This window comes from Mercenaria mercenaria, chromosome 12 (genome assembly GCF_021730395.1).
Source record: "Mercenaria mercenaria strain notata chromosome 12, MADL_Memer_1, whole genome shotgun sequence".
In the NCBI taxonomy this organism is placed as follows: Eukaryota; Metazoa; Mollusca; class Bivalvia; order Venerida; family Veneridae; genus Mercenaria; species Mercenaria mercenaria.
This window is the reverse complement of record NC_069372.1, coordinates 34,185,091-34,207,852: the sequence shown is the minus strand read 5'-3', so window position 1 is coordinate 34,207,852 and position 22,762 is coordinate 34,185,091. Positions and strand designations below refer to the sequence as shown.

General features: G+C 36.6%; 1 protein-coding gene across 3 annotated transcripts in view; it reads left to right on the top strand.

Annotated features, from left to right (window-relative positions):
* LOC123533216 (non-structural maintenance of chromosomes element 3 homolog) overlaps positions 1–18,850 on the top strand; it is a 36,055-nt gene extending 17,205 nt beyond the window's left edge. For all 3 annotated transcript variants that reach the window (XM_053519594.1, XM_053519593.1, XM_053519595.1), the window contains exons 3-8: positions 993–1,072; positions 2,120–2,220; positions 3,243–3,325; positions 4,043–4,085; positions 5,775–5,952; positions 7,202–18,850. In XM_053519594.1, the coding sequence (XP_053375569.1) occupies positions 993–1,072; positions 2,120–2,220; positions 3,243–3,325; positions 4,043–4,085; positions 5,775–5,952; positions 7,202–7,297 (581 nt within the window). In that variant the 3' untranslated portion in view covers positions 7,298–18,850. The remainder of the gene's footprint in view (positions 1–992; positions 1,073–2,119; positions 2,221–3,242; positions 3,326–4,042; positions 4,086–5,774; positions 5,953–7,201) is intronic.
* The last annotated feature ends 3,912 nt before the right edge of the window (positions 18,851–22,762 follow it).

The following is a 22,762-nucleotide window of genomic DNA, read 5'->3' as shown; positions in this document are numbered from 1 at the left end:
AGAATAAAGAATGGAACTGCGCAAATTGAATGATAGACCAGTCCATGTTAGAAATTTAGCAGGGTAAAGGTTAAATTACTTATCCTCTAACTTTGTTGGATACTTATGATAATATGAGCCGTGCCATGAGAAAACCAACATAGTGGGTTTGCGACCAGCATGGATCCAGACCAGCCTGCGCATCCGCGCAGTCTGGTCAGGATCCATGCTTTTCGCTTTTAAAGCCTATTGGAATTGGAGAAACTGTTAGCGAACAGCATGGATCCTGACCAGACTGCGCGGATGCGCAGGCTGGTCTGGATCCATGCTGGTCCCAAACCCACTATGTTGGTTTTCTCATGGCATGGCTCAATTAATTATATGAAATTATATGGATGCACATGATTAATGTTACTGTATATACCACAATCAACCAACACTGATTTACTGTTGAAAACCAATCATTCCTAGTTTATATTGTAAAATATATATAATACTGTTCAAAAAACCTTTGAGTGAATTCTAAGGAAACTTAACAAAAAGACAAGATTTGAAATTTGTTAATATAGTCATTTTATACAAATCAGGAAGCTGTATTAGTGTTTGAAGTTTATAAGAAGAGCGTTTATTTTATGACTTTAGTTTAAAATTTGTAGTTATCAACATAAAAGATACGTTTGAAATTCCCGAAGATATACTGCTAAAATTTGTTTGCACTATGACTTATCAAGTCAAGTTCGATGAATCCTGGCTTAGAGTTATGAAAATATGGGAAATGAATAAACTATATAATTATAAACTGTGAAATTATTTCTATTTTTTGGACATTAATTTTGGCAGATTTTGCCATTTCTTCAATCCATGACATTAAATCTCTATGAAAAAGGCAGAAAAACATTTTATAATTATAAATACCGCTTTGGTCAAAATTCTTAAATTTTATGAAAACAATAGATTGAGGATTCCTAATTACCTACTCTGAGGGTTTAAGTTGAATTCTGTTGCATTTTCAGATATAAATAAACATGTATTGAAGGAGCATTCTAAAGCTTTTCCAGTTATTATAGCTGAAGCTGCTAAACGACTTTCAAAGGTAAGTCTTTACTATGTTGCCTAAAGCTATAATCAATCAAGCCAGGTATTAGGTTCAAACACCAATTCTAAAAGTTACACTTCACCGAATCTGGGTAGGTAATTCCTAACCCTGTTTCCAAAAGTTGTACTTGTCCAACTCAGGGTAGTTAGGTGCTTAGCCCAATTCCCAAAGTTATACCTGACCAGACTAGAGAAGGTAAGTCTTGACCATATATCATATGACTTCCTAAACCTATACATGAGATAAATCTTAAACCTATTTCCCAAAGCTATACATAAGTTTAGACTAAAGGTTTCGAAGTAGGCCTTGAGAAACAAAAATCAAACAGCACCAAATCATCAAAACGAACATGTGTAACTGTTTTTTGAAAATGGTGAGTTTTTAAAGGCGTTTAACTGTCCGGAAGTGGGGCCCCTATAGGCAGTCATTTTCTGGATTTCAAAGTTTCTATTAGTATACTGACACTTGTTTCGTAAAGTAATATACATGTTTTACCTGCTGTTCAATTTTCATGTCAAACAACTCTTTCTTTCAATGATTTGGTGTTGTTTGATTTTTGTTCCTCAAGGCCTACTTCAAAACCTTAAACAGGGTTCCCGCAGTCATGTATACTTAAGTCTTAAACATACTTCACAAAGCTATACTCAAGTCTTAAACTTACTTCTAAAAACTATAAAGTCCTAAACCTGGCACTGCATCTGTATATATTTTACTTTTGATTGGTTGGAATCAGTGATATATCAATGTTATTTCTATAATTGGCAGGTCTACTCTGTGATTATTATGTAATTTACTCAGTGTGTGGCTTGCCAGTCAATAGTTAAATCTATTGCTCGAGGTCTGAAAGACCATGGGTCAATAGTTTTGACTATTGACTGGTAAGTCATTCAATAAGTGTTTTACTACATGACATCAGAAATTAGTTTTCACAGTAATTTTTTAAAGTTTTTACTTTTAAGTCTAGACAATTAAATATAGTCACTGTTATAGCACAGACAGGCTATAAATATAAGGAGTGGTGTAATAATCACTATTTTATTGAAGGTGTTTGGTATAGAAGTGAAGGAACTAGAGGAGAAACAGAAAGGAAGTTATATATTACTGAACAAGTTAGAAATCAGTTCTGATGATAATCATCTCATATGGTAAGACACGTTTTGAATACTTCTTACTTTTTTGTTTTCACTAACATTGTCGTCAAAGATCACAAACAACTTCTTCAACTTTTAAGTGTGAAGGAAGATGCCCTCTGTGCATTATTTCATTCATAAATTGTCATTTGATATTGACTCCTCCAATTTTTTTTTGTTGGGGTGGTAGGGGGGGCCCTTGTCCATCAGTCCGTCTAATTTTTGTTATGCTTATCTCAAAACATATGTGACCTAGAGTCATCAAACCTCACAGGGTTGTCATTCAGCATGTGAAGTTTTGCACCTTGTGTTTTAAATAGGATTCCACATAGCCTCAGCAGAGTTATGGCCCTTGGCTTGGTCTAAACTATGCAGAAGAAAGCCCTAAAAGTTTGTGTTGCCTGTATTTCAAAAAGTATTTGACCTAGGATTATGAATTTCAAACATTTTACGAATATTATTGTGCACTTGGGGTTTTGTTTTGAGATTTTACTCAAAGATTTAAAAATATGCATAAAAGAGCATAAAAGTTTGTGTCACCTGCATCTCAAAAAAAGTATTTGACTTAGAGTCATAAAACATTACAGGATTGTTATATAGCCTGTGATGTTGTGAACCTAGACTCAAGAAATCTTGCAGGAATGTTATTCAGCGATTGAGAGATTTGTGCAACTGAGTTTTGTTTTGGATTTGACTCTGCAAGACCAGAGTTGTGGCCATTGACAAAGTCAGAAATATGCATTAAGGGCATAAAACTTTGTTTACAAAAAGTATTTGACCTAGAGTCATAAAATATTGGAAGATTGTTATATAACATTTGTTGTGCACCTGGTGTTTTGTTTAGGATTTCACTCAGCCAGATCAGAGTTATATTCCTTGACTTAGTTAAAAGTACACATGAAGTGCTTAAAAGTTTATATTATAGTTATTTTGAAAAATATTTCACCTAGAGTCATGAAACCTTGTACAGTGAAAGAGAGGGATCACCGGTATCCTCACCAGTTTGAGATAATATTGTGTAATGCAATGTGTTTCAGGGGAGAGGAGGATGATAGCAAGAGGGGTTTGTTGATGGTTGTACTCAGCCTGATCTTTATGAGTGGCAACGTTATCACTGATAGTAAGTATTTATATTTTATCAAGGGTTTATTAGGGCCAAGTTCAAAATTGATAGGTCAGAAACCAGATCACAAGGTCATATCACAGAAAAGGCTTAACAACAGCCACAGACTTCATTTTCTATTTGATCTTTATGAAGCATAGTCAGAATATTTGTCTTTAAAAATCTAGGTCAGGTTTGAAACTTGGTAATCTGGGATCAAGAACTAAGTTATCAGGTCAAAAATTGTTAATACTTCAGTGGCAGAATCTACCTGATGAAACTTTGTCACAATGTTTGTCTTAATGATATCTCGGTCAGTTTGGAAACTGAGTTATCTACGTTCAAAAACTAAGTCTGTACGTAAAATCATAGGAAAAAATTGTTTTATTAGCACTCGTTAGGCCACATTTTCTAACTGATTTACATGAAATGTCGTGAGAATGATTTCCTTTATGAATTCAGTATTAACTGCAATGCCACGTCACACTTGCTTAAAATCAAAGTGTCTCTGTCAATTCATAGAAACACATTGTTAACACTAGGAATCTCATTTTTGATTGGACCATCTAGTTTCATACTAAACACAGGTGTTAGTTACCTTTCATAATTCAGTGTGTCATAACATATTTCTAAGGGCAGTCAAGTTTAGGTTAGCTATAGGGTCATCATGGCCCTGTCATATTTAAAGTATAGCTACTGCTTTAGAGAAATGATGAAGCAATCAACTCTTTTCAGACCAGCTATGGAGTGGATTGAAGAAGTTCGGCATAGAGCCTGAGTAAGGCAATATTTTTGTTATATTGTTAGAATGATTTGCTTAACATATAAAAATCTTACTTATCATGATCATTACATCTGAACACAGTAAAAAGTAACTATAAAAAGGTTGATGTAAGAGGTGTACCATCAGCTACTAGCTACATGTTGAGTTCATTAAGAATGTTTTTATGAATATTTTTAGTTTAAAATTGCTAAAAAGTGTTTTCTGTATGCGGCTTTCCCAGGGATTCAGATCTCAGACAATTATATTGGCACATGCAGATTCCACATAATTTATCTGATCAGTTACCTTGGTTACTGACATATAAACTTTACCAAGCAAAACATTGAGAAATATCTATAAACCATAAGTTCTGCAAAATGTTTACCAGAAATAGTTCATGAGCTTTACACCCTGACATATTTATCTGGAACTTTCTCATCAAGCAGGACCTTCTGATTGGTTGGTCGTTATTATACCCTTGGATACAAAGTGTATTGGGGCTATATTGGAGTCATTTAATGTGGATCCTTTACCCTCACCGTGACTGCTCCATATCTTCTTAACTGCTTGGAAGATTTTCATAAAACTAGCACCAGTTGTTAATCTCATCAAGATGATTTGCAGAGCTCACAATGCAAGTCAGTAGGGCCAAGGTTAACGTCAAACTTGGAAGATCAAAGGTCAAATAGCTTAAGTACGTGTCTGCTCCATATTGCCTAACCGCTTGGAAGATTTGCATAAAACTAACATTTGTTTACCTCACCAAGATGATATGCAGAACACACATCCTAGGTCAGGTGGTCAAAGGTCAAGGTCACTGTTGGAGGTTAAATTTCAAATAGCTTAAATTATGTCCTCTCTATATCTTGTAAACAACCGAGAACCTTTTCATAAAACTACATACCATTGTTTTCTTCATCAAGATACATGCAGAGCCTACAACCAAGGTCAGTAAGTCTAAGGTCAGGGTAGCCTGTTTTAAACCGCTTGAAAGATTTTCATAAAACTTTCATCAATTGTTTACTTATCTAGACAGTGTGCAGAGCACATGACCTGGGTCACTAAATTTAAGGTCACACTTCAAGTTTTTGTCCACTCTATATTGTCTTAACCACTGGAAGATTTTTATAAAACTGGCATAAATTGTTTGAAGAAATTTTCCTGGAGCATAACTCCAACAGTTTGTAAAGATGCATTATAGCTTTATAGGCTAAAAATGTGGTTCTGTATAGTAACAGTATTTGATATATGCCTGGAACTTCAGATAATATATTTTAGGGTCTCTGTGGCTGAGTAGTTAAGGTCTCTGCCTTGAATCACTTGCCCCATACCTCTCCGAGCCAAGCTTGGGTCATCATGTAAGGAAAACACACAAGCTTTCTCATACATTACAGCTGAAAAAGCCACCATATAAAATGTACATGGTCCATGTGACTTAAAAGATAACATCATTGCTTACGAGAGATACAGACAGTTTCAAGCAATTGAATATATCGAGGGTTGAACACAGTACTGTCGTAAGTCCTTCTTTATTTAATAGGAGTTACTACAGTATTGCGTTCAGCCCTCGATATGTAATACCTTTGGCAGATTTTGTTCTGGTCTAGCATTCTTAGAATGGATCTTTCATCTGTAAAAATAAGCATTACGAAAAGTTCTCTTTTAAAGATCTTGCTTTTAAAACTATATATTGTATGTTAACAGTGTACCCCATGAAGTGTTCAATGATGTAAAGAAGTTGATAATGCAGGAATGGGTGAGACAGTGTTACTTAGAGATAACAAGAATGCCAAATACTGACCCACCACTCTCAGAGATTAAATGGGGTCAGAGGGCACAACAAGAAATCACAAAACGTAATGTGCTCAGCTTTGTCAGTAAGGTAAGTCAGTTACGCTTTTAATTTCAATTTAAACATATTTATTTTACCTTAAAGATAAAGTCATGAGTTCATCATGTTGGGTAAAGCTTACTGTAGTGTCAGAATAGGAATTTCAGACTTGTTAGCTGCAGAAATAGCAGTCAGTAGTACTTATTGATATTCTTTTCCTTAAAAAGAGCTGTTGTATAACAATAACCTGTTGGCAAAAATGGCAAGCATCAAAACAAATGATCCACATCAAGCAAGAGTAATGAATATTTTGTGCGGATCATAAGGTTGGACTGTACATTTTCTTCATATGTATTAATGGAAGTCATACTTACATAAGATAGAAATGCACCATCATGTTTGTTGCAAAATTATTTCTGTAACTGTTTAGTAAATATTTAATAATCTATTTAGAAGTTATTTTTAAAAATAATCAAGGTGTTTGCAATGTTTATTGTCTGGTTCACCATTGTTCAGAGTTCTCATAGGCTGGAATTGAACCGCAATTAGCTCAGTAGGGAGAGCGCTGGTGTGCGGATCGCAGGGTCGCGAGTTCGATCCCCGGTTGGGATGTATGTTCTCCGTGACGATTTGATAAAAGACATTACGTCTGAAATAATTCGTCCTCGACCTCTGATAATTCATGTGGGGAATTTGGCAGTTACTTGAGGAGAACAGGTTTGTACTGGTACAGAATCCAGGAACACTGGTTAGGTTAACTGCCGGCCGTTACATGACTGAAATACTGTTGAAAAACAGTGTTAAACCCAAAACAAACAAACAAAGATACACTACAAGATGGTTTTGTTTATTTTCATTAGAGCATGCTCATTGAAATATGATAAAAATTGTGTTGAGGGGTCTCAGTGGCCAAGTTGTTAAGGTTTCTGACTGAATCACTAGCCTGTCGCAGCTGTTCATTAGAATCTCTTCACTAACTGCAGAGTTATTTGCCCTTTAATTGTTTTGAAATTCATAAATTCCCAGAAAACAAAGTAATCCATTGATGGATCTTCATGAAACTTGTAGATCACTATAGGGCAGAGTTTTTCCCTTGATTTTGTAAAAAAAAAAAAAAAAGGAACGAACAAACCATTGCACAGTCCTTTAGAACATAACTTGTGTATATCTGGAAATTAAATATTTTTCAAAATATACTCCACTCATTCACAAAACAACTTATTTGGCGGGGGATATAAATTCACTGTTTGCTTGCTTATCAAAAAGTCATAAACAAAATGGTATCATGTTTATATTTCAGATATACAACATTGAAGAATTGTCACAGTGGACTAGTCAGTGGCAGGATGTCCTATCATCCGAAGGACAAGATGAGAACCAGCCAGCTAATTCTTAGTGAAAACTGTATTCTCAGACACATTTGAATCCGACTCTTTCCTGAACAAAATTCTCATGAACAGGGGACATGAAGTGAAAACTGAGTGTCATGTTCTGATAACCATTCTTGTCAGGGATTCTGGGAACCAGTCAGTGAATTCTGGATATTGATGCTTCCAGATACGAACAAAAAAGGGACCTGATTGTATAGAATTATTGTATGGATGTTGTACCTGACAAGTGAATGTTAAATTTCTGTACAAACAGATACTGTTTGACAGGGATCCACTGTTGTAACTACAAAAGGTTATTAAATTCTTCATGTTTATATTTTATATATTTCTGGAAGAGTTATCACCCTTCAATTGTTTTCATATTTCAGTTTATGCTGAACTGAAAGTGAGAGATTTTGTAGTTGTGCTTTATATAAGGAACTTAAAGGACATGTGTTCTATCAGACTATCACAAGTCATGTATGTTTCATGTGAATTTTGTCACTTAGCCATGGCCCTTTACAGACATGTTTAGCAGGGTATTGATTTATTTTTCAAAAAAGAAATCATCATGTGTAGATACTAGTTCTTTTTATCAGCAACAACTTCTTCATGATATCTTAGGTTGTGTATATTTTCATACCAATGTTAAGCAAGACATATCATGCCTGTGTGATGATTCTGGGCTCTGGTGGAAGGGCTAAAGCCCTTTTTAAGCCCCCTCTTGATCTGAAATTGATGCTGCATTCATCTCAGTTTATATATTAGAAAGGTGACAGATCTGCTCGTATTGTCAATTTAACTGTAAAAGCAGTTTACAGCTCAGTGGTTTAGTGTCTTATTATGCCCCCCTTCGAAGAAGGAGGGGTATATTGTTTTGCAGATGTCGGTCGGTAGGTCAGTCTGTCTGTCGGTCGGAATGTAGACCAATCCGTTTCTGGATGATAACTCAAGAACTCTTGGGCCTAGGATCATGAAAGTTGAAAGGGAGGTTGGTCATCACCAGCAGATGACCCCTATTGATTTTGAGGTCTGTATTTCAAAGGTCAAGGTCACAGTGACCCTGAATAGTAAAATGGTTTCCAGATGATAACTCAAGAAAACTTGGGCCTAGGATCATGAAAATTGATAGGGAGGTTGGTCATGACCAGCAGATAAACTCTATTGATTTTGAGGTCAGTATGTTAAAGGTCAAGGTCACAGTGACCCTGAATAGTAAAACGGTTTCCAGATGATAACTCAAGAACACTTGGGCCTAGGATCATGAAAGTTGATAGGGAGATTGATCATGACCAGCAGATGACCCCTATTGATCTTGAGGTCAGTAGGTCAAAGGTCAAGGTCACAGTGACCAGGAACAGTAAAATGGTTTCCGGGCAATAACGCTTGGGCCTAGTGTCAGGAAAATTGATAGTTAGGTTGGCCATGACCAACAGATGACCCCTATTGATTTTGAGGTCATTAGGTCAAAGGTCAAGGTCACATTGGCCAGGAACAGTTAAACGGTTTCTAATCTTCTTGTCCAAAACCATAGGGCCTAGGGCGTTGATACTTGGTATGTAGCACAATCTAGTGGTCCTCTACCAAGATTATTCAGATTATTTCCCTAGTGTCAAATATGGCCCTATCCTGGGGGTCACATGGTTTATATAGACTTATATAGGAAAAAAAATTGTAAAACCTCTTGTCCAAAACCACAGGGCCTAGGGCTTTGATATTTTGTGTATGACATCATCTAGTGGTCCTCTACTAAGATTATTCAAATTATTCCCCTAGGGTCAAATATGGCTCCGCCCTGGGGGTCACATGGTTTACATAGACTTATATAGGGAAAAACTTTGAAAATCTTCTTGTCCAAACCACAAAGACTATGGCATTGATATTTTGTAATGTAGCATCATCTAGTGGTTCTCTACCAAGTTTGTTCAAATTATCCCTCTAGGGTCAAATATGGCCCCGCCCCAGGGGTCACATGGTTCATATAGACTTATATAGGGAAAAACTTAGACTATTCATGTCCATAACTTACATCATTCAAATTTGGACCACATGTATAGTTTTGAGTGGCAATATGAACCTTGACATGAGTTGACCTTGATCTTGACCTAGTGACCTACTTCCACATTTCTGTAGCTACAGCCTTCAAATGTGGACCACATGCATAGGTTTGTGTACTGAAAAAAAATTGACCTTGTTATTGACCTAGTGACCGACTTTCACATTTTTGAAGGTAAGGCTTCAAATTTGGACCACATGCATAGTTTTCTGTTCCAAAATATAATTTGACCTTGATTTTGACCTAGTGACCTACTTTTACATTTCTCAAGCTACAGCCTTCAAATTTGAATCACAAGCATTGTTTCGTGTACTGAAATGAACTTTGATCTTGAGATTGACCTAGTGACCTACTTTCACATTTCTGAAGGTACAGGCTTCTAATTTGGACAACGTGCATAATTTTGTTTTCCGAAATAAAATTTGACCTTGATTTGACCTAGTGACCTACTTTCACATTTCTCAAGCTACAGCCTTCAAATTTGAACCACATGTATAGTTTTGTGTACCGAAATGAAGTTTGATATTGAGATTGACCTAGTGACCTACTTTCACATTTCTGAAGCTACAGGCTTCAAATTTGGACCGCATGCATATTTTTGTGTTCAGAATTGAAATTTGACATTGATTTTTACCTATTACCTACTTTCAAATTTCTCTAGCTACAGCCTCCAGATTTGAAGCACATGCATAGTTCTGTCTACCGAAATGAACTTTGACCTTGAAATTGATCTAGTGACCTACTTTCACATTTCTCAAGCCACAGCTTTCAAATATGGACCACATACACATTGTTTTGTACCAAAATGAAATTTGACCTTGATTTTGACCTTGAGCTAGTCTTGAAATTTGGAACATTCAAAAATGGCTCAATGGATGGCACCAAGATCACTCTGTAATCTCTTGTTAGGTTAATAGGTTGTAATCTCTTGTTAGGTTAATAGGTTAAAGGTCAAGGTCAGATTAAACCAGAATGGTAGAACTTTTGTTTACAGTGAGCATATAATTTCTGTTCCATGTGCAATTACTGAATGCACCAAGGGGGGCATTTCGTGTTCGACGAGCTCTTGTTTTGTATAGTCTTTCCCGGACGGTGCTTATCTAATCTTTTTGTGCCCCCCCATGAGTGGTGGGGGCATATAGATTTGGTCTTGTCCGTGCGTCCGTCCGTCTGTCCGTCCGTCCGTCCGTCCGAAGTTCGTGACACTCCTAGCTCAAATAGTATTTGATATAAATTCATGAAACCTTGCATGAGTCTTTATCATGATATGAACTTGCGCACCTCCTATTTTTCGTCTGGCTCCGCCCCCTATTTTTAGAGTTATGGCCCCTGAAATAGTCAAAAATGCACATTTTCACCTTGTGACACTCCTAGCTCAAAAAGTATTTCATATAAATTGATGAAACCTTGCATGAGTCTTTATCATGATATGAACTTGCGCACCTCCTATTTTTCATCTGGCTCCGCCCACTATTTTTAGAGTTATGGCCCCTGAAATAGTCAAAAATGCATATTTTCACCTTGTGACATGCCTAGCTCAAAAACTGTTTGATATAGATTCATGAAACCTTGCATGTTTATTAATCATGATATGAACTTGCGCACCTCCTATTTTTCATTTGGGTCCGCCCCCTATTTTCAGAGTTATGGCCCCTGAAATAGTCAAAAATGCACATTTTCACCTTGTGACACGCCTAGCTCAAAAAGTATTTGATATAAATTGATGAAACCTTGCATGAGTCTTTATCATGATATGAACTTGCGCACCTCCTATTTTTCGTCTGGCTCCGCCCCCTATTTTTAGAGTTATGGCCCCTGAAATAGTCAAAAATGCACATTTTCACCGTGTGACGCGCCTAGCTGAAAAAGTATTTGATATAGATTCATGAAACCTTGCATGTGTATTAATCATGATAAGAACTTGCGCACTTCCTGTTTTTCTTTGGGTCTGCCCCCTATTTTTAGAGTTATGGCCCCTGAAATAGTCAAAAATGCACATTTTCACCTTGTGACACCCCTAGCTCAAAAAGTATTTCATATAAATTGATGAAACCTTGCATGAGTCTATATCAAGATATGAACTTGCGTACCTCCTATTTTTCGTCTGGCTATGCCCCCTATTTTTAGAGTTATGGCCCCTGAAATAGTCAAAAATGCACATTTTCACCTTGTGACGCGCCTAGCTCAAAAAGTATTTAATATAAATGGTTGAAAAATTGCATAAGTCTTTATCATGATATAAACTTGCACACCTCTAATTTTTTGGCAGGTTCCACCCCTATTTTTAAAGTTATGGCCCCTGAAATAGTAAAAAAATGCACTTTTTCACCTAATTATGTGCCTAGCTCAAAAAGTATTAGATGTAAGTTCAGGAAACCTTGCAGGAGTCTTTATCATGATGTGGCCTTGCACACTTGGCATTCTTCTTGAGAATCTTACTCTTATTACAGAGTTACGGCCCTTGAAATAGCCAGAATAGTGGATTTTTTGTTTGTGATGCTCATAGCTCAAAAAGTATAGGGCCTAGAATAATGAACCCTTTTCATAAAATGTTTGTTGAGGCTATACCCCATTAAGACTGCAAACATTTGAATTATTGCCCCTTATTTGTGACTAATGTACCTGTGGGGGGCACACCCTGTGTCCTACAGACACATTCTAGTTTTAACGTCATTTACAGTTCTGGCATCTAACAACTTGTGATGGTAATTCATTCCATGGTTTAATCACTCAACAAGAAAACTGGTTCAAGCAAAATGTTGTTCTAGAATGTGGCTATTCAAGTTATAGGTTATGACCTGTCGTTGAAAAAATTCTCAAAAGGACAGTCACCAATTCCTTTAACGATTTAAAAAAAAACCTGTATTAAGTCACCTCTTAATCTGCGATGAGCAAGGATAATTTCAGGGTTTTTTGTTTTCAACCGAGATCAAAAGTTAAATGGCAGAAGGAATTGTCAGTAGCACTGTGACTATCATAAACATGACTAGGATTTTTAGTATACTGTCCAGTATCCCTTGATCAAAGTTAATGAGATCAAAATTAAAAATAGGATTAACAGAATTACTATCTGAATTAACATCAACAGTAGTAACAGTACTATTTACACTTTGTCCATGTTGTACATGTCCTTTAATCACAAGTCCTCTTACAAACGAAATGACACAGAGCCAGTCGCAGGAGATTTATCCCTGGCTGACCCGCTCACTGCTGAGTTTACAGATGCATTTGATCAGCACTGGCACAAGCTTTTGGTTTGGCGTTCAACAATCCCTCCACGAAAAATAATCAAGTTGGGATTTTTTTTTCATCCTTCTTTTTGCAAGTTCTTTTTTCAAATTAATACTCTTTTCCCTTTCTTGTTTAGCCTGGTCTGGTGTGATAAAGATTTTACTCCACCCATTAGCATATTCGTGGTCCTGTTTTTCCCTAAGGTAGTTTGTGCCCTCCAATACTCTGTGTTTATCTCCTGTTGACTTTAATTAATTTTGCCTTAGACCCTGGGTTCCCCAAAAGAAAGCAGACATTTTCAACATCAGGGCACCTAACTACTCTAAAAATCCCTCTCAACGCATCAACATTTTTCTCGCATTCAGTGATTTTAACATTTTATCTACTTAAACCCGTCCCAAATTCTGCAAGTTTTGGCAATACTCTGGTGCAGCCATCACAATTAAAAGGCAAGATTTTAGTTGTTTCGTACAACTTGACAGAAATATTGCTACAATCAAAACAGAACCAGTAACTACAGATCTGGCAGTTCATTGCCGCCGCCCCCCCCCCCCCCCCCCCCCCCCCCATGAGTGGTGGGAGCATATAGATTTGCTCTTGTCCGTTCGAAGTTTGTGATGCGCCTAGCTCAAAAAGTATTTGATATAAATTGATGAAACCTTGCATGTGTCTTTATCATGATATGAACTTGCGCACCTCCTATTTTTCATGTGGCTCTGCCCCCTAATTTTAGAGTTATAGTCAAAAATGCACATTTTCACCTTTGTGACATGCTTAACTCAAAAAGTATTTGATATAGGTTTATGAAACCTTGCATGAGTCTTGATCATGATATGAACTTGCGCAGCTACTATTTTTAGCTCACCTGTCACAAAGTGACAAGGTGAGCTTTTGTGATCGCGCGGTGTCCGTCGTCTGTCGTCCGTCCGTCCGTGCGTCCGTCCATCCGTCCGTAAACTTTTGCTTGTGACCACTCTAGAGGTCACATTTTTCATGGGATTTTTATGAAAGTTGGTCAGAATGTTCATCTTGATGATATCTAGGTCAAGTTCGAAACTGGGTCATGTGCCTGCAAAAACTAGGTCAGTAGGACTAAAAATAGAAAAACCTTGTGACCTCTCTAAAGGCCATATATTTCTCAAGATCTTCATGAAAATTGGTCAGAATGTTCATCTTGATGATATCTAGGTCAAGTTCGAAACTGGGTTACATATCGTCAAAAACTAGGTCAGTAGGTCTAAAAATAGAAAAACCTTGTGACCTCTCTAGAGGCCATATATTTCACAAGATCTTCATGAAAATTGGTCAGAACGTTCGCCTTGATGATAGCTAGGTCAGGTTTGAGACTGGGTCACGTGCCATCTAAAACTAGGTCAGTAGGTCAAATAATAGAAAAACCTTGTGACCTCTCTATAGGCCATATTTTTCATGGGATCTGTATGAAAGTTGGTCTGAATGTTCATCTTGATGATATCTAGGTCAGGTTCGAAACTGGGTCACGTGCGGTCAAAAACTAGGTCAGTAGTTCTAAAAATAGAAAAACCTTGTGACCTCTCTAGAGGCCATATATTTCATGGGATCTGTATGAAAATTGGTCTGAATGTTTATCTTGATGATATCTAGGTCAAGTTTGAAACAGGGTCATGTGCGATCAAAAACTAGGTCAGTAGGTCTAAAAATAGAAAAACCTTGTCACCTCTCTAGAGGTCATACTTTTGAATGGATCTCCATAAAAATTGGTCAGAATGTTCACCTTGATGATATCTAGGTCAAGTTTGAAACTGGGTCAAGTGCCTTCAAAAACTAGGTCAATAGGTCAAATAATAGAAAAACCTTGTGACCTCTCTAGAGGCCATAATATTCATGGGATCTGTATGAAAGTTGGTCTGAGTGTTCATCTTGATGATCTCTAGGTCAAGTTCGAAAGTGGGTCACATGCCGCCAAAAACTAGGTCAGTAGGTCAAATAATAGAAAAACCTTGTGACCTCTCTAAAGGCCATATTTTTCATGGGATCTGTATGAAAATTGGTCTGAATGTTTATCTTGATGAAATCTAGGTCAAGTTCGAAACAGGGTCATGTGCGGTCAAAAACTAGGTCAGTAGGTCTAAAAATAGAAAAACCTTGTCACCTCTCTAGAGGCCATACTTTTGAATGGATCTCCATAAAAATTGGTCAGAATGTTCACCTTGATGATATCTAGGTCAAGTTTGAAACTGGGTCACGTGCCTTACAAAACTAGGTCAGTAGGTCAAATAATAGAAAAACCTTGTGACCTCTCTAGAGGCCATACTTTTCATGGGATCTGTATGAAAGTTGGTCTGAATGTTCATCTTGATGATATCTAGGTCAGATTTGAAACTGGGTCAACTGCGGTCAAAATCTAGGTCAGTAGGTCGAAAATTATTTAAATCTTTTGACCTCTCTAGAGGCCATATTTTTCAATGGATCTTCATGAAAATTGATCTGAATGTTCACCTTGATGATATCTAGGTCAGTTTCGAAACTGGATATCTAGATAAAGTTCAAAACAGGGTCACGTACCTTCGAAAACTAGGTCAATAGGTCAAATAATAGAAAAACCTTGTGACCTCTCTAGAGACCATATTTTTCAATGGATCTTCATGAAAATTGGTCAGAATTTTTATCTTGATAATATCTAGGTCAAGTTCAAAACTGGGTCACATGAGCTCAAAAACTAGGTCACTATGTCAAATAATAGAAAAAACGACGTCCTACTCAAAACTGGGTCATGTGGGAAGAGGTGAGCGATTCAGGACCATCATGGTCCTCTTGTTCATCTAGGTCTGCCCCCTATTTCTAGAGGTATGGCCTCTGAAATAGTCAAAAATGCACATTTTCACCTTGTGACACGCCTAGCTCAAAAAATATTTGATATAAATTGATGAAACCTTGCATGAGTCTTTATCATGATATGAACTTACGCACCTCCTATTTGTCGTCTGGCTCCGCCCCCTATTTTTAGAGTTATGGCCCCTGAAATAGTCCAAAATGCACATTTTCACCTTGTGACACGCCTAGTTCAAAAACTATTTGATATAGATTCATGAAACCTTGCATGAGACTTAATCATGATATGAACTTATGCACCTCCTATTTTTCATGTGGCTCTGCCCCCTAATTTTAGAGTTATAGTCAAAAATGCACATTTTCACCTTGTGACATGCTTGACTCAAAAAGTATTTGATATAGATTTATGAAACCTTGCATGAGTCTTAATCATGATATGAACTTGCGCAGCTACTATTTTTCATCTAGGTCTGCCCCCTATTTCTAGAGGTATGGCCTCTGAAATAGTCAAAAATGCACATTTTCACCTTATGACACGCCTAGCTCAAAAAATATTTGATATAAATTGATGAAACCTTGCATGAGTCTTTATCATGATATGAACTTACGCACCTCCTATTTGTCGTCTGGCTCCGCATCCTATTTTTAGAGTTATGGCCCCTGAAATAGTCAAAAATGCACATTTTCACCTTGTGACACGCCTAGTTCAAAAACTATTTGATATAGATTCATGAAACCTTGCATGAGACTTAATCATGATATGAACTTGCGCACCTACTATTTTTAATCTGGGTCCGCACCCTAATTCTAGAGTTCTGGCCCCTGAAATAGTCAAAAATGCACATTTTCACCTTGTGACATGCCTAGCTCAAAAAGTATTTGGTATAAATTGATGAAACCTTGCTTGAGTCTTTATCATGATATGAACTTGCGCACCTATTATTTTTCATCTGGGTCCACCCCCTATTTCCAGAGTTATGGCCCATGAAATAGTACAAAAATGCACATTTTCACCTAATTATGTGCCTCACTCAGAAAGTATTAAATGTAAATTCATGAAACCTTGCTTGAGTCTTTATCATGATGTGACCTTGCACACTTGGCATTCTTCTTGAGAATTTTAGCGTTTATTACAGAGTTATGGCCCTTGAAATAGCCAGAATAGTGGATTTTTTGTTTGTGATGCTCATAGCTCAAAAAGTATATGGTATAGAATAATGAATCCTTTTCATATTTTTTTTGAGGCTATACCCTATTAACCCTTTACTCCATATACATTTAGCCTAATTAGGCTTATCATATCCGTACAGCTTTACTGATAATCAGTACACTATCTCCATACAGGATATTGGGGAAAAATGCAGAATTTATACCTGTGTTATTCAATTCAATATTACTATATTTAATATTGTTTTAAACACTTAGTAACCAACATAAAGTTTTTTCACAATTAAATTTTCTTTCTAATGGTACATTTTACATAAAAGTGTGATAAATATTTCTTGACATACAAAGCTTTAAACCCATTAGTTTACTTTTCTATAATAATTTTAGCTACTTTTCTATTGATGGTACTTATTTATTTCTGTTTTTTTCCCCTGGTATATTAGTTACATAATGTTTTTATAAGAATAATTGATCAAAAGCAATTTTATCAGCTTATAAAAACACTTATCAGTAAAATTTCTTCTCAAAGTTGCCTACAATTATCCATAGCACACGCCAATTATCCAAAGATCACCCCAATCAACCATACCCCACACTGATAGGTAATATACAGACATATGTCATAAAATTCCTTAGTGCAGCAGGTAATTAGCTATTAATTTGTCTTCAGGGTAAATCAGACCAATATGTATTTGCAACAGTTACTTTTTTAATCCATCATAAAGTGTATATCTTTTTATATCCATTGAAAAAAAAAAGTTCCGCTTTCTAAATCACCTGGGAAATGCAGAAACCTAAAAAAAATTACAGTACTATTTTTAGCTTGCACAAATACACAATTTGTACAAATAAATACTACACAAATTCATAATTTGTAAAGATAAACTTGGGGGTATAATTAGCCTTGATCAGGCTAATTTTAGCTCAAGATGAAACTTTCCTCACAGTAATTTTCCATAAATACACTACCTCATTTCAGGTTTAAATTACCATTAAAAATCAAATATAAACCATATATTTTTTTGACAGATATCATTTGTACATGGTTTAAACTTTACAAAAATGCTTTTATGGGATTCCTTGATGTTGTACTTTATTCATAATTTGCTTTTAAACTTGAAGGCGTCAAAAAGAGTATCTATCAGGGAATGGATAGAGGTGGTAAAAAGCGTATCTATGGAGTAAAGGGTTAAGACTGCAAACATTTGAATTATTTCCCCTTATTTGTGACAAATGTACCATTGGGGGGCACAACCTGTGTCCTACAGACACATTCTAGTTTTAACACCACCACACCAAGCACAGCTCTTGTGGTTTGGGGTAGGGGTTGCCATTGTTAAAAATTTATTGCTGTATGATGGGCAATTGTATGATCTGTCACCAGCACAATTTTCAACACAAATAATTATAAGTCTGTTGCACAGGATTGGAGAAGATTCCACCGTAACTGAAACCTGTGGCAGCAGGGGGTGTCACAAAAATTATTTACTGTCTAACTTGACCAGTTTTTATTGAATGTTCATATGTTTATGGGCATAGTGTATCGACCAGATTCAATAGTAAGCTCGATCTTCTCAAGTTTTTCTGTAGTTATGGCCCTTGAATTTCTCAAAAACTGACTGGGTCTGCTCTTTAACTGGAATAGTTCATATCCAGTGCATACCAAACAGTGTTTATTGGCATAATATCATGGAAAAGTTTACTGACCAGCCAGATTCTTCTAGTGTCTTGAATGGCTCTTGAATTACGTAAAATTGTGAATATTGAAAGTGGCCAGCAAATTACCTAAGCAGTTTTTATCAGATGTTCACTAAACTTGGAATGTTTATGTACATATTGTCTTGGTCAAGAATCATACACACAGCTAAAATGTTATTTTTGCATACATGTTATGGAATTTCATTGGTTAAAAATTAAAATTGTTCAGCAGCTGTTAAATGACTTTAGAAATATATTTGGTCTTGATAAACAGTTCTTAAATCTTCATGAAGACATATCTTGAAACTAAAAACTGGTATAAAAGATTGTGATCTGTAAAGTATTCTAATGCAGCCAGACTTCATTTTTCTGACATCACATATTACGTCAGGCTGCACAATCGTGATTTAATTTCTTGGCATCTAAACTCCAGACAATGATTTATTCAAAGACAAATCACTGTTTAGGATATATTGTTTCTTAATTTTAACTTTATACAGTCATTCTCCTATAAATTTATTTGTAGAATTAGTTTTTGTTAAAGAACTGAAATATTATCTTTTACATCTATGTTTGGAACTTTACAGTTGACAGAAATTAAATGTTTGAAATGGAATATGTTTTGGTTTATGCAACCAAATTACACTTTGCTCTCAATCAGTGGACCACCATGTGACACTGAAATTGTATATTAAGATAATTACTGGAGTAACTCTGCCTGATAAACCAAGCCAGCGACTGGACAGTGCTGCTCTTCCTTGTTCATCGTTACACATTAACAAAATTCCAAATTTTGCACACACATGACCAGGTCTACTTTCATTTCATTTTGTGTACACCAAAACTTTTGGGGATGCACTTAGATTTGCCGTTGTCTATCCGTCCGTCTGTTTAAATTTGTGCTATGCATGTACCATAACTATTTCACCTGGAGTTGTCAGACCTCAGAGGATTGTTATTCAACATAGCAGTTATGTACCTGGTGTTTTAATTGGGATTTTACACACCAAGACCAAAATTTAGACCTAAAAATGCATCAGAGGCCGCCACTTCATGCCTGTATTTCAAAAATTTCCAGGGGGAGAACCCCCTGACCCCACCCATAAATTGAGGGCAGTACCCTCACCAGTAAATGCACCAGAGGCCACCATTTCATACCTGTATTTCAAACATTTCCAGTGGGGAGACTCCGAACCTATTAACATGGGCAGAGGCTCCCCCTTCAGTACCTACCCGCTCTCGGCGCTACGCGCCTCGGCCATCCAGTCAAATATTTCTGGATCCGGGCCTGAATAGCCTACCCCTTCCCAAACCCACTCCCTCCGCCGCCCCAATGCTCAAATCGTCCCTACGCCCCTGCACTTGCAAGTCTTACGGAAATCTTCAAATCATGCTTTAGACGTGGTTCCTGACAAAAGGGCAAAGCCCACTCTAAATGAAATTTGGTCAAAGTGACTGACTGATATGAAATGGATCAAGTATGAAATGAATCATCTGTTCAAAATCTAGGTACTATCTTGGAAAAACCTTGTTGACATTCTGCAGGCAATATTTTCTTCTTTATCTATGTGATCAAAAACAAATCTGGCCAGAGTGTTTGGCCAGGTCAAGCTTGAGACCGTTTCATCTGGGGTTAAATTTTTGGCCACCAAGTTAGATGATAAAGAAAAATTTTGTAAGCTCGCTCGAGGCCGGAGTTCCTACCTAATATATATGAAACCTGGTCAAAATCTGCATAAAATCTAGGTCAAGGTCGAAATTGGTTCATCTGGTGTAAAAAAGTGGATGGTTATGTCAAATCATAGAAAACCTCATACACTACAATGGCCATAATTTCTACCTGATCTTTACGAAATCTGGTCAAACTGTTTGCCTTTACAAAACAAGGTTAAAGTCGAATTGGATCATCTAGGATCAAACACAAGGTCATTATGTAAAATCATAGAAAACCCTTGTTAACACTAAAAAGCCATATTTTCTACTAGTCTTCTGGAAAGAATGATTGTCTTTATGAAATATATGCCAGTTTTGAAACTGGGTCATCTAAGGTCAAAAATTGGGACACCATGTTAGCTCAAAGAAAAATATCCCTTTTTGCACTAGAGGCCCGATTTTCTACCTGATCCTTATAAAACTTAACAGAATGTTTGCATTTAGGTCAAGATTAATTTGGGGTCAAGAATGTTTGTCTTCATGACGCCTAAGCTGAGTTCTCTATTAGGTCATCTAGGATCAAAAATTAGGTCAAATAAAAAAACACTTTGATATCATTCTATTGGCTATATTTTGTACCTGATTTTCATGAAATATAGACAGAATGTTTGTGCTTTCGAAATATGTCCTGTTTGAAACTGGTCTCCTAGAGTGAAAAACAAGGACATGTGCACTATACAAATTAGAAAATCTTTTGCAACACTATAGGCTATATTTTCTACTTGATTTTTATGAAACACAGTCAGAATTTATTGCTTTAGGAAATTCAGGTAAAGTTTGAAACTGGGTTATCTGGGGTCAAACACTAGGTCACTGGAACAGATCGTCATAACTTATGCCAGATGATTTTCGTTAAACTGTCAGAATGTTTGCCTATATGAAATCAAGTTCAAGTTTTAAACTGAGTCAGCTGAAGCTAAAAGAAGTCGGTCACATAGTAAAACCTTGTTGAGAATCTGCCTAAACCACCCTCAAAACTTGGGTGTTCAAGAATTGTGTCAGCTTTAAATAAACAGAAATTAGATGAGCTAGTATCAAGTCATGTACCGAGCAATATTGTCTCAGATAGACAACATCTTTCATGGTTGAACTCTGAAATTAAAAAACTAATAAAAAAAACGTGACAGACTTTATAGTAAAAAAATAATGTCTCATTGCTTTCTAAACTTAAAAAGATTAAAACACTTATCCAAATGAAAACACGTTATTCATACTGGGACTACATGAATAATATTGTTTGTAGCTCAAAAGAACATAAACATGGCACAACTTTAAAACGTTTCTGGGGTTTAATTAGAAGTTCGAAAAATGACTCTTGTGGTGTTGCTCCTCTGAGAGGAAATGGTGTCTTGAAATCTAGTGCCAAAGATAAGTCAAAATTTTTAAATAAACAGTTTTCTTCAGTATTTACAAATGACCCCAGTCCAAGCTGATCTTGGTCCTAGCCCATTTGCTAGCATGCCCAGAATAAAAGTAACTGAAAATGGTGTTAAGAAATTGCTTGAAAATTTAAACCCATACAAAGCAGCAGGTCCAGACCAAATCAAGCCTAGAATTTTAAAAGAATGTGCCACTGAAATAGTCCCAATCTTTACAATATTGTTTCATAAATCTCTTGATCTTGTGGTATTGTTCCCTCAGATTGGTCTTAGGCTTACGTAACACCAATCTTTAAAAAAGGTGAAAAGTTTCAAGCTTCAAATTATAGACCAGTCTCATTGACATGTATAGCATGCAAACTATTAGAACACATTGAGGTCAGTAATATCTTGGATAACTTAGACAAATCTAACATCCTGGTGGACAACCAGCATGGTTTTCGTGCCCGGCGGTCTTGCGAACTTGTGGGTTTTATGCATGACTTAGCTAAATCAGTACAGCGAAGCCAAGTTGATGTTGCCACCATGGACTTTAGTAAAGCATTTGATGTAGTTCACCATGGCCGGCTCTTATTAAAATTAGATCATTATGGCATCAGGGGCTCTGCACATTCCTGGATCAAAGCTTTCCTAGGACATAGAACACAAAGGGTAGTGGTAGATGGGGCAACATCTGGCATGGCTCCTGTTATATCAGGCGTCCCCCAGGGGTCCGTCCTGGGACCTCTGCTATTCCTGCTTTACATAAATGACCTATCTTCCAATGTGCGTCTTTTTTGCAGATGACTGTGTTATCTACAGAACAATTATGTCACAGGCAGACTCAGCTCAGCTGCAACAGGACCTTAACAGTCTGTCATTATTGGGGCAGAAATGGAAGATGTCCTTTAACGTGAGAGCAAACGTCATATTATGTGTTTCTAGATCCAGAAAACCAGTAAATACTGTCTATACCTTACATGATCAGCATCTGTCTGTTGTCAGTCAAGCTAATTACTTACCTAGGTGTAGAAGTAACATCTGACTTATCTTGGTCCCCTCATATAAACAAAATATCTAGTAAAGCATGTCAAAGTCTTGGTTTCTTAAAACGTAATATACATTCCGCTAAGAGTAGTACCAAAACAACTGCCTATAACACCATTGTTAGACCAACTTTAGAGTATAGTTCCAGAGTTTGGGATCCTTACCATCAGAAGGATATAGATAAATTAGAAAATATTCAGAGGCAAGCTGCGAGATTTGTAGTAAATAATTATAGCAAGACCCCGAGCACAGTCACAAATATCCTAACAAGTTTAAGTTGGAATTCCCTCCAATCCAGAAAGAAATACAGTAGGTTCAGGTTTTATTTTATTTTATAAAATGGTTCATAATCATGTTGATGTCGATCCTAAACAATATCTCGCTCCAATCATTACCATCACTTAGCTCTG